Consider the following 12,204-nt stretch of genomic DNA (forward strand, 5'->3'; position numbering starts at 1 on the left):
AAATATCGAGGATTTGGGGGATTTCATTTCAGAAGTGTTTTTCAATTTCTATTTTAGAAGTGTCTAAAAAAGAATAATCTGGAAATACTTTATTGCCTCTCGCCCCTCTCGGCGTAGGACTGCCTCAGCCTGTGTGCGTCCCGGAAGGCCTCCGCCTCCTCCTCCCCCCCCGAGAACGAGAACAGCCTGTTGCTGGACCGGCTGCTGTCGTCCCTGGGGGATCCCCAAGACCACCCGCCGCTGGGGCCCAGCGCCAGGGGCCGCAGCGAGGACCGCCGCTCCTACGCCATGGAGCACTTCCGCTGGGGGAAGCCGGCCAGGAGGAAACGCCGGCCCGTCAAGGTGCAGGCCACGTCGGGGGAGGAGGTGGGTGGCGACGTCTCGGCCGAGAGGCCGCCGCCAGCGGGGGGCGTGGTGGTGGTGAGGGTCGGGGACGAGGAGGCCGGAGGGGGCAAGGAGGTGGTGCTGGACGTGCGGGACCTGGAGGAGCAGCTGATGCCGGGGGTGACGTTCAGCCCGGAGACCCTCTCGCAGGAGGTTAAAGACCCCGGGACGTACCGGATGAGTCACTTCCGCTGGGGGAGCCCGCCCAAGCGCGGCGACGGACAGCTGACTCCGTGGGAGGTGAAGAAGCCCCTGTCCAGGTTCTTCGGGAGCACCTTCAAACGCATGCATTAGAAGGGGAGGGTGGGGTGTGTGCGTGTGTGTGTGTGTGGGGGGGGTGATGAGAGGAAAGGAAATGGTTGTAACCCCTGCACGTCTTGGAATCTCATCTTATACTTGTGGTTTTAAAATGTCTTGGATCAGTCCATTCGCATGCTGTTCAGCTTATTTTTTGAAGAAAAAAAACACATAATAACCCCAAAAGTAAAAATAAATAAATATGCATGGGTAATTGAAATAAAATCCTCCATAATCATCCACCTACTGCTCTGACCCTGATGGCCTTGGCTCCCGCTCTCTCTGGAGAACATTATTGCAGGTGGGTGGCAAAGAACGTCAGTGATTCAAATTACGTAACTAAGAAACCAGCCACTGAACTCCATTGTTCTTTGGACAGAGGCGGTTGACAGTTTGTTATAAACATTCATCACCTACACACAATGATCATACTCTAAAATTGGGGCAAACAGGGACACTGATTTGCTTGATGAATGTAGAGGACACATGTATTGTGATTTTTCTACATAATTTAAAAGAGAGCTCCAACTACCCATGACTATACACGATGAGATATCAAAGTATGTCAATGTAAATAAGTTAATATTATTCCTATTTAGAGCATAGGTTTATGTCTGAAAGCATGAATTAAAAAGAAACTGCCTATTCTCTTCACGTTTCCAGTGGTTAATGGAAATCGGCAAATTGTTTGCCAATTACCTGAGGATGTTAACAAGCAACAGCCTAATAAATAAGCTTTCAAATAATTATTTAAGAGCACCACACTGTCGTGGCTTTGAACTGCAAGTGTTTTTAATTGTATGGAATTGCGAGATGTTCGGATTTGAACTGCATTGTTATGCAAGTCGATGACATATTTTCATGCAAAGTTAGATAATTTCAAGCTTTCAGTTCGGCAGGAAGAAACCTTTTATCTTAAAATCCCTGAAAAACCAGCGCTGGAGACAAACACACACACTCTTCATAATGATCACTTAAGAGTTTATTTCCACAATGCTCATTGAACTGTACAACACAGCTACAGCAACAGCATGCAATTTAGGGACTGACACTTGGGTAAGGCATTTCCTCCATATAAAAGCTGCCTGTGTCACTAGATAATCCAGTTGTAAAGTGCAAAGTTCACAGTCCACTTGACCTACAGCACTACATTGTAAACATATACATATTACCAGACATGTAAATGTTGACGGAAACTAATGTGGAATGAGTCGGTAGGCATTTGCGACCACGACAATCATGTTGACGGTATCACACGCGTTCACTTCAAAAATCACAAGATGGTGTAAAAACAAGAGTACAAATGTGGCAAAATATCAGTGTGGTTGAAAAACATTGAGACGGGCTCACTGCTTGAGACACGGGGTCAACAACTGGGATCATTATTTTTTACTGTAAACTGTATTTGAATAGTTCGGTCTTGGGTAGTAATCGTTTTAAAAGACACATGGAATATTATTTGCATGAATGCCAGACACACACATAAAACATGATTAACACTTGACAGACAGTACGATTAACAATAATAATAGTAACAATAATACAAACACGCACACACACACAGAGGAAAATGTACACAGGTCAATGTCGGCTTATGTGGACAATCATACGTATACGGTCACAAGACAATACATGGCGGACAGCTGCAGCAAAACATAGGGGAGCCGCCGGACAATCCAAACATAATCAATAGAACAGGATGATGGGATTGTATTGGCAGCTACATTCGGCAAGCCCAACGCGGTCATGTGACAGAAACACAGGAGAGCCGGTTGGAGGTGGTTGGAGAAGCATTGTATCGTTGTCGTACAGAGGAGTGATGGGGGTCCTATGTAGCCCACCATCTCGCTCTACATTGTCCCCAATGGCATCATTTTTGAGGAATGGCGTTGCGCTCAAAACAAATTATTGCCGTTATACACCTGTGTGTGTGTGTGTGTGTGTGTGTGTGTGTGTGTGTGTGTGTGTGTGTGTGTGTTGGCTTTAAATTGTAATAAATAAAACTAGCCATATAAACCAGTATTGTAGTAAGTTACGGGCCAAGTTCTTGTTCTCCCGCGACCATCGAGACAATTTACGATTACATATATATTTTGTTTTACAGACGAATGAAAGTCCTGTTTCCTGGCATCACCTGGACAAATGACTCTACCGTATTTAGTCCATTGTTTTACTGCTGCTTCGGTTGATTTAAGGAGCATTAAAAAACTTTACTTATTTATGGCCCGAATCAGTGCAATGAAAGAAAATTAGGCATATTATTTAGTAATATATATATATATACAAGTAAAGGTATATACACACACTCAACCCTCCTACAAATCTGCTTTCCGGGGATATTTACAACTCTGGGCTTATATACAAATGTGTGTGGAGCAGCGAGTACAGCCAGTGTGGTTTAATGAGACCACACTGGCTGCTTGATTGATCTGGTCCTGCTTGTTTTTCTGAATCTTCTCACCATTTGGGGGTTCAACACTCAGGCTGCTGCGGCCACGAGCTGTGGGTTTGTTTATATGTAGTGCGGTTCAGTGGAGTGGCTGGGACCGGACTAAGTGCCACAGTGTTCAGGCAGCCGGCATTCGTCAACAGACAGCAACACTCGCTTTGAGAGGGACACACAAAGACAATTAATTACCTGTTGAAAGCAAAGCAAATTAATTACCACAGTTAGGATGATAAAAACAAGGTAGGCGTAATGGCCCCACATTAAAATTAGAAAGGAAGAGGAATAAAAACAGAACAATAAATAAAAAGGTAGAAAAAAATTAAACCTTTCAATGCATTTGTTTAAAAACAAACAAACATGATGCTTGGAATCCCTTAAACATTGGGTCAAATCGTCAGTCAGTGACGACTTAAGCTATGGAAACCAAAGCACGGATGTGCTTTCCTATGCATTCCTCCAATGACCCTAAATAGTAAATTTAACAACCTGGCCTACAGTTTACAGGACCATTATGTTTTACTGTTGCCAGGTAAGATGGCTCCCAAGGGTCGACCGCCCAGGCGTCACGGGGAAACGAAAACAAAACAAAAACAGCCTTGTGTAAAAGGGGTCATGGACAACATTAAGACGCGTAGGGCATGCAGCAGGTCAGTTTGAACGAGGACTTAAGAATCTACGGTTGCAGATTTGTCAACGGCTCTTGGCAATGTCTCTTGGCAAAAAATCAAAATAAAATAAAATAATAATAATCCTAGAAACGACTGGGAAGCGACGATTGGGCAGCTAAATAATTAAAGTTAGCTTGCTCTATTAAGTTTGGCTTCGAACAACTGGAGGGTTCCTCCGGCCTTCCACCGGGCTTTGTTTGATTGCAGGCTACTACTGACCGAGGAAGCTTTCGCGTTTTCTTCTACCCCGACTTCAGCAAGTGGGTATTTACCCGCGATGACCGTATCAGAGCTATGACACCCCCCTCCCACCCCCACCCCCCCAGCTAGTACACGCAGAGGTCTGGGAACTTCATCTCGTAGACGGGTACGGAGCGGCTCTGGGTCTGGCCGTAGCCCGACGAGATGGTTCCCGACGGGCTGGGCGGGGGTCTGCGGTGGGGGGAGGGGAAAGAAAAAAATCAACGTTCCCAATAAGTGACGTAACAGTGGAATGAAACCACTACAGGAGGTATGTCATTTTGAATTCCCGAGCATTGCAGCCGTACCTGATGGTGATCTCAAAGATCTGGTTCAGCTTGCTCTGCAGTAACGTGGCCTGGCGGGCGAAAACGACAAGATGTTTTGTGAATATAAAGGAAATACAAAATATAAATTTACAAAAACAAAGTAACTTCGTCAAGATGCAACCCTTTTTGCCTTTTTTTTTTCAGAATGACTTCTAAATTATGACTATAGCGAGTGTCTAGTGAATTCAATGCATGCAGCCAGGTAATTTGGGTTTCGCATTCAAATCACTGTGGTGTGTAGACTGGGACCACATTGACATAACATTTTCCAAAAAAGGCAAAACTTGATGAACAGGTGTGGGTACGCTTGTTGCTCACAGTTTGTGACTCGGTTTGTGAATCAACCACGATGCAATTATTTTTTACATTGATTGTATAATTCAGATATTATGTCCGGACGTGTTCATCACTTTGAAGCGTCCTCTGGAAACACTTTTGCTGTCGTTTGCTGTACATTCTGTAATGTGTGTAGTCTGTATTGTGGTATCTTCAATTGCAACACTTTTTCAATATACTGCATAGTGTTTTCGGGAGTAACCGAATACATGTACCGGCGTTACGTATTCAGAATACAAATTATAGCTAACTGTATTCCGTTACAGTTACAATTTAAATAGTTGGTATATAGAATACAGTTACATTGTTGAAATCAATGGATTACATGACGATACTTCTGTTTCAGCAGTTTATTCGTGCTTTCACACCAACAGCATTTAGTTCGCACTAAATGAGTTTGGTCCCTTAGATCGGTACGTTTGCGTTGTTGTGAATGCAACCACCTCACTTCGATGTGAACCAAATCAGCCGACCGAGACCTCCCTGAACAGCTGGTCTCGGTTCGCTTCCAAACAAACCCTGTTACGGTTCCCTTGAGATGTGAAAGCGAACGCACCTCGGTCCGATCCAGTTCTACAAAGCATATGCCTCTTTGGACGTAACAAGCACCCCCTCAGCCGCGTGCATTATGAGAATTGTTGTTTGATTAGCGGTAACTCCAAGACTAGCAGCAAATTGTCGGACCGTCAGGGAATTTGTCCAGACACCCACATAAAACGTATGCTGGAAAACACACATAAAAATGCCGATGCATCTCTCTCTCTCTCTCTCTGCGTTTTTATAGGCAACACATATATGCACTTAGCTCAGTGAAAAAAATGTTAGATGTAATAGCAAATATCTTTCGCATGAACATACCCTTATAGTCTTTGTTCCAATACAGCAAATTATATAAAATAGTGCACTTTCAGGGAGACTTCGGCCTAACACATTCAGCCAGTTTGAACAGAAGAACACACCAGAATAGGCCTGTTTAGTAAGCAGGATTTGATGCCGCATTCCTACACTTATAAAATGCAATTCAATGTGGAAGTAATCCAAGTATTCAGAATACAATACTCAGATTGAGTGATGAAACGGAATACGTTACATATTACATTTTTGGGCATGTATAGTGTATTCTGTAACTGGATACATTTTAAAAGTATCCTTCCCAACACTTTGGGAAGGATATTTGTTGTTTGATTGGCGGTAACTCCAAGACTAGCAGCAAATTGTCGGACCGTTGATGTTTTATACATTTTGTGTGCTTTGTCTATTTTCATGCGTTATATTAAGTTGCAGTTTGTTGTCAAATTGATTTGCTTTTGCTTTGTCTTCTTGCATGTGTTTCCTCAATGTTTCCTAAATCCAAATGTGTAAATTAGCAAATATTTTCTATTTCATATCTAGTTTCAAGAGACTGGAATATTCTGGACCGAGAGGACATCTCACTTCAGAAGTCTGCCGAATTTGGTTCTCAAAGCTCTATCAATGATGTCACGGTGGTAGTGTCAAGTGCTAGGCACCACTTCACCCACACGGGGCTCGACACCACATATAAACGGCATGACGGCGACAATGACTCAGATTCACTCCAAATCACGTTTATCATCGCCCCTGAGTGACATGCCCCTGCAAATCGCTGGAAAGGGGCGGTCGCTGGGGCTGGTGGTGCATGCGGGCTGTGAATACCATTCAAGATTGCATGCAGTTATAATGATATATTTGATTGTACCCTGGCGCCACAGTGGGCAGCTATCTCCTCGAACGGGGCCTTCTGGAACTTCTCGACCACCTGTCGCCTACGCTCCCGTTCCTGCTCCTCCATACCCACACTGTCCACTGGAAGGGGACACACACACACACACACACACACACACACACACACACACACACACACACACACACACACACACACACACACACACACACACACACACACACACACACACACACACACACACACACACACACACATTTGAATCCATTGAAGACTCAAAAATAAGCATTTATAACTCCATTAACTTCAATCATGAAACACTTGAAAAAACTGCCAGCACAAATTGAGTAAACATACCAATGGCGTTTTTGAGCGTTTCAAACGTGATCTCCTCTGCTGGGGTACGCTGTGTTTAGGGGAGAGGGACAGATTTTAGGAGGGGATGTCGTATATGGCATTGAAAATCACAACAGGTTAACAGTATAAATAAACATACGTCTCGAAAACGTGGATCTGTTACAGAATGCACACCCACTTATCATAACCCCGCCATTTGCTATCCAATTTTACACTTGGATTCAAAAGTAAAACTCCATTAGGATTGTACCTCTAAATACATAGGATATTTAGGTGAAAGGATGGAGCCTCAACTCTTCTTCATGAATAGGTTCAGTGTTTTCTTTCACACTGGCGCGATTATTATTGGAAAGCTGGGGATTAGTGAGGATGTCATTGGCGAGGAGCGTCCTAATGAATGAGCCCGGCCTCTTGCCTCCGCTGCAGTGATGCACCGAGATGTAACAACTCCAACAGTTAAATGCCCAGTGAATTATATGCTCAGTCAGAAACTTAACCAACTGAGGGTGCAGTTTACCTCAACAATTGTCTGCCATGGGTACATTGAGCTTCCCCCCCCGGACTATGTGTGTGCGAACGGCTCCCTGCTGGGAATATACCCAAGCCTGGAGGCGCCCAAAGATGCTACTGATGTTATTCCATCAATCAGACTGCGCTAGACGGTCTTTAACACTCTTCAAGCCTTCGAGGGCCACAATCTCATTTGGTTTTAATTATTTAAGAATTTACGTTCACAGTTTAAATAGTAACCCTTTAAGCCCCATCAAGTAAGTGAGGGCAAACTGTATCTTGGATGAAAGTCAAAAAAATGTACACCATACATTTGCACATTAAGCCCGACCACATCTATGGGAAGGTTATGTGCTATAAACAGTACACACACACACACACACACACACACACACACACACACACACACACACACACACACACACACACACACACACACACACACACACACACACACACACACACACACACACACACACACACACACACACACACACACACACACGGGAAGTGCTCTGGGCTACATTTCGCCTTTACATTGGGGTTTGAATCCAGAACCTTTCCGCTACACTCAATGCCACCACATTATATGGTAATATATACCATTGACCTTCTCACTGCTTGGCACACTACCATGCAGCCAAATGTGGAACCTTAAGACAACAAAGAAGTCCTCAGTACGGCCTTCTGAATTAAGTGGAGGAGTTGTTTCTGTGTGTGTGAATGGGCGAATGAGTTCACCTCCTCTTTCTCAGGACTGTTACGGGACTCGTCTTCTGGCGGGAGGGAGATGTTGTCCCCGATGCTCTTCCTCTTGGAGAGGCGATCCTCATCTGGGAACAGAACATGATCCGTCTTTATAGATGCACTAAGGAAGGGCCATGTGGCCATTTGCTGAAAAAACTGTAGTTCTTTGCACCGACAGATGGCCCAGCAATCCACATTCTGTCCCAAACCACTGTAGCAGGTGGGTTGAGTGTGGTTTATATGGTGGACGGTGCCCAAGCCTGCTTACCGGTGTACTGGGGGATGTATGGCGTGGCCAGCCGGTCTATGTTGTAGCCGCTGCCTCCCAGGACCTCCGTGATCTTGGACTGGAGGAAAAGCACCTCCCCTTCCACCTTCTCCAGAGAGGGAGGTAGCCTGAGGCAGGGGGTCGAAAAGGACATCAGAATCAACGTCAGAACAAACAGCGAGTAAAGAGTATGGATTTGTCTCTCACTTGTCTTGTACCCAAAGGTAGAATGGAAATGCTGAAGAAATGTAAAAATACAGTACATAGATCATGAAGATTAGGCCAGGATATCCAGACCAGAACTGAGTCCCCTTGGACCCCAGATGTTAAAACAATGAATACAACAGTTGATTAAGCGGTGGAAGGCACATACTTGGGCCCTTCTATGAAGATGTCCTCCGGCAAAAGGAAGGGGGCTTCTTTCTGTCTCACCTCAATTACCTGGGAGGGGGTAAGTAAACACAGCTGTTAATGAAGTTGCATGCGGTCGCCTGCAGGCATACACACTAACGCATACACAGGAGTATTAAGATAGAGGGGGGGGTTCTGACCTCATGTATGTGCTGGCAGAAGGCGGGTACTGTGGTCAGCTGACAGATGAGGTTGAGGTACGCGCCAGCGAGCGCGTGGATAGCACAGCGGTTGAACACGGGCATGGACTCCTCCGTGGACAGTGCCAGGTCCTGCACACACACACACACACAGATAAGTGATGGCTGCATAAATACTGTCAGCTAAAAAGAGTGCAAATGACTTTGTTTATATCCGGTCCCATGTTAACTTGATCTTTTTGGAATTTTGTTCAAACACATTTTCCAGCACTAGAGGGCACACTTTTGCCTTCTATCACAGCTTATTACAGTCCATTACACATCGGCGAGACTCAGGGAGAGACACATCAGCGAGGACCTCTCCTGGTCTCACAGCACCCAGCACATTGCCAAGAAGCCCCAGCAGCGGCTGTCCTTCTTAAGAAAGCTGAGGAAATTTGGACTGTCCACCAAACTCCTCAGCAACTTCTACAGGTGGATAGCCTCCTGACCAACTCCATCACAGTGTGGTCTGGGAACTGCACGGTACAGGAAAGCAAGGCTCGCCAACGTGTGATTAACTGCACAATACATCTGTGGAGCAGCCTTCCCATCACTTCATGACATTTACAACACCAACACACCATAACAAAGAGGGCACACCACATCAAGGACACTACCGACCCCCGTCGCACACTTTGCACACTGCTACCATCTGGCAGACGCCACAGGAGCGTGAAAGCCAGAACAACCAGACTTAAAAACTGTTTAATCCACAGGCCATCAAGCTGCTGAATGACTATCAAACACTGATGACACTCTGTATTTGCACTATATTCAATACTGTGAACTATATTTATTTTCAACTGTAAACTTATCTAATAATAATATTCAATATCCAATATACATATTCGGACTTCTTATATTGCAATGTCTTTCAGTGCCTTCTGCTGTATGCGAACATTGCACATCCTAAACCCCAACTTATATAAAATTATATTTAACTGTTTTTGTTTAACTAAATTCTGCTCTTCGTACAGATTAACTTTATTTTAAGTATATTTTGTGTGAAGGGAACTTGCAAATTAAGAATTTCATTGTCCGGTGCAAACTATGTTTCCATTGTGAATATGACAATAAACCTCTTGTGTCTTGTATCTTTCATGATTAGCATAATGTCATCAATTACAAATAGTGTCCACATAAAAGAGCTAAAATAAAAAAAGAATACAAATATTTACAACGTTAATACAGAGTTACAGAGTTCAGCCAAGTCCCGGAAAAATCAATGAAACGTTGCTGGCAAATCTGAAAAATACGACTTAGCATACTGTCTAAACTGCCCTAAATCACATACCTCAAACGAAACACAGATTCGCCTGGTCAGAGGCATTAAGCGGCATGCTATCCTCACAGCAGATCTCAGGCTCTGCTATATCCCCGTGTGCTCTATCTATCCGGTCACCTGCAGGGCGAGCGCCAGCCGGATGAGGTCCACCACCACCTCCTCGTTGGCCAGCTCCATGCTGAGCAGGGCCAGCAGGTTGTAGAGGTTCTCGTAGTGCTGCCGCCCGCTGCTCTGCTCCTTGCAGCCCAGGTAGATGTGGCGGTAGAGCTGCTGGCCGTGCTGCAGACGGCGGGGGGGGGGGGGGGGGGGGGGGATTATAGAGAGACACGCATGCATAAAGAAAATAAAGTACACATGTGTGGCTTTGCATTCTATGCTGATGATACGAGCAACGAAGATACGAGACACACTGAGCTGAAATCGATCTTCTACCGTCTATGATATTTTTCATGGCGGCTTATTGCCATGCAACCATCGAGGCTGTCTGACTACATATTGGTTCTTTGCCCCTGCCGTCTCTCCAAATGACATTCCTCCTGTTCTTAGCCCGAGGAGCCACTTAATAACATATTGTTGCTTACATTTATCTTACACTCTTACAATCATTAGGGATGGGTGAAAAAGTGATTTTTGGACCTATCAGGATTATCTGCTAATAAATATATAAAAATATTGGTAGCGTCCTAGAAAGTGCGCTACGGTTTACAAGCCAATAGTTGATCCATCCATTACTTTCCGGTCTGGTCTGTCATGTTCATTTAAAATACAACACATTTCTTTCTGGTATTGCAAAATTTACAGAATCAAAAACTGATTTACTGATTTACTGATTCGAAGAATATCAGCCCTCAAGCATTTGTCTTTATAATTGGACGAGGTCCCTGCTGATTCCCAGCACTAAAGTCCATAAAGCATACCCTCTATTGAGAGTTAATTTGATAGTACTAGAGACTTGCAGAGGGATTACCTTCTTCATGAACAAGTTGTCTTGTCTGGAGCACTTGTCCACCTTCAGCTTGAGCACAGAGATATCCGAGATAATGCTGGACAGAAGCGCAGACACACACACACACACAATTTAATATGACCATTACAAATTCAAAATACATAGAAAAAAAGAAAATCGTAATCTTGAGCACACGGCTGTTTCCAGACAGTCCAATTAGACACACGCCCTACATGAAGCGAGCGGAAAAATACAGCCCTACTACATTCATGCTCTGTGTGTGTTTCGCTTCACAAAAACGATATGCTTCTAGTTCATCAGCGACCCCAAAGGAGAAGCCGAATCATCACAACAATGTGCTTCTTGTGCTTTGTGCTTTTTCGTCGTTCAACAACACAGCACACGAGTCATTCCACACAACGTCGCGCCCATCCCTCACCTGATGGCGGAGAACTTGGGGCGGTTGTCGTGGCGATCGATGAGGCTGAGCAGGATGTGGATCACCAGCAGGCGGACCTCGGGGTCTTCGGTGAGGGAGAAGGAGAGCAGCGGCTCCAGGAACGAGCTGGGCAGCGCCGTCAGCATGTTGGTGGTCTGGAAGCCCGCCGTCACCTGGAGCGCATGGGGGAGGGGGAGAGGGAGAGGGCGAGAGAGAGGAGTGGATCAGGTGGTAGGTGGTGGATGGATAGAGTGCTTGCACCTCAGTGTTTAATGCATGAATGTCGTCAACGTACTGGAATTCATGCCTTGGGTCATTGTCTGACTCGCATGATGGATATGCTGACGTATAATTACTCATAACTATAATTAGACGAATCTTGACGGCCGTTCATTCGATCGACTTCACATTTGATTGTGTTTGAACCCAAGAAATTGCAGTGTTAAGCAGGAGGTCGTTTCGATCAGCCGATCTTGAGAAAGCGGCAACAATCACCCCGTTCCAAACAGGCACGATTGATCGAGCCCTGCGATAGTGTCACTAATTATGGGTCTGTTCATTATATACAAATGTCTCAGAAATGAGTGTTTTGACTGATAGCTGTGATTATCCTACGATGATGTCTCTGTGAAAGGGGTCTATTGTCAACTAATG

At 44.9% G+C, this 12,204-nt stretch overlaps 2 protein-coding genes across 6 annotated transcripts in view; one reads left to right on the top strand and one right to left on the bottom strand.

The window, feature by feature from the left end:
• Positions 1-1,412, top strand: part of LOC130374796 (pro-opiomelanocortin-like) — a 3,410-nt gene extending 1,998 nt beyond the window's left edge. Inside the window, exon 3 of the mRNA XM_056581752.1 lies at positions 118-1,412. Coding sequence (XP_056437727.1) covers positions 118-678 — 561 coding nt within the window. The 3' untranslated portion in view covers positions 679-1,412. The remainder of the gene's footprint in view (positions 1-117) is intronic.
• LOC130374793 (protein EFR3 homolog B) overlaps positions 1,184-12,204 on the bottom strand; it is an 89,581-nt gene continuing 78,560 nt past the window's right edge. For all 5 annotated transcript variants that reach the window (XM_056581750.1, XM_056581748.1, XM_056581746.1 and 2 more), the window contains exons 13-23: positions 11,551-11,723; positions 11,133-11,208; positions 10,283-10,444; positions 8,839-8,970; positions 8,661-8,728; positions 8,288-8,415; positions 8,014-8,105; positions 6,763-6,811; positions 6,421-6,527; positions 4,347-4,396; positions 1,184-4,230 (exon numbers count right to left, since the gene is read on the bottom strand). In XM_056581750.1, the coding sequence (XP_056437725.1) occupies positions 4,125-4,230; positions 4,347-4,396; positions 6,421-6,527; positions 6,763-6,811; positions 8,014-8,105; positions 8,288-8,415; positions 8,661-8,728; positions 8,839-8,970; positions 10,283-10,444; positions 11,133-11,208; positions 11,551-11,723 (1,143 nt within the window). In that variant the 3' untranslated portion in view covers positions 1,184-4,124. The remainder of the gene's footprint in view (positions 4,231-4,346; positions 4,397-6,420; positions 6,528-6,762; positions 6,812-8,013; positions 8,106-8,287; positions 8,416-8,660; positions 8,729-8,838; positions 8,971-10,282; positions 10,445-11,132; positions 11,209-11,550; positions 11,724-12,204) is intronic.

Source organism: Gadus chalcogrammus, chromosome 21 (genome assembly GCF_026213295.1).
Source record: "Gadus chalcogrammus isolate NIFS_2021 chromosome 21, NIFS_Gcha_1.0, whole genome shotgun sequence".
Taxonomy (NCBI): domain Eukaryota; kingdom Metazoa; phylum Chordata; class Actinopteri; order Gadiformes; family Gadidae; genus Gadus; species Gadus chalcogrammus.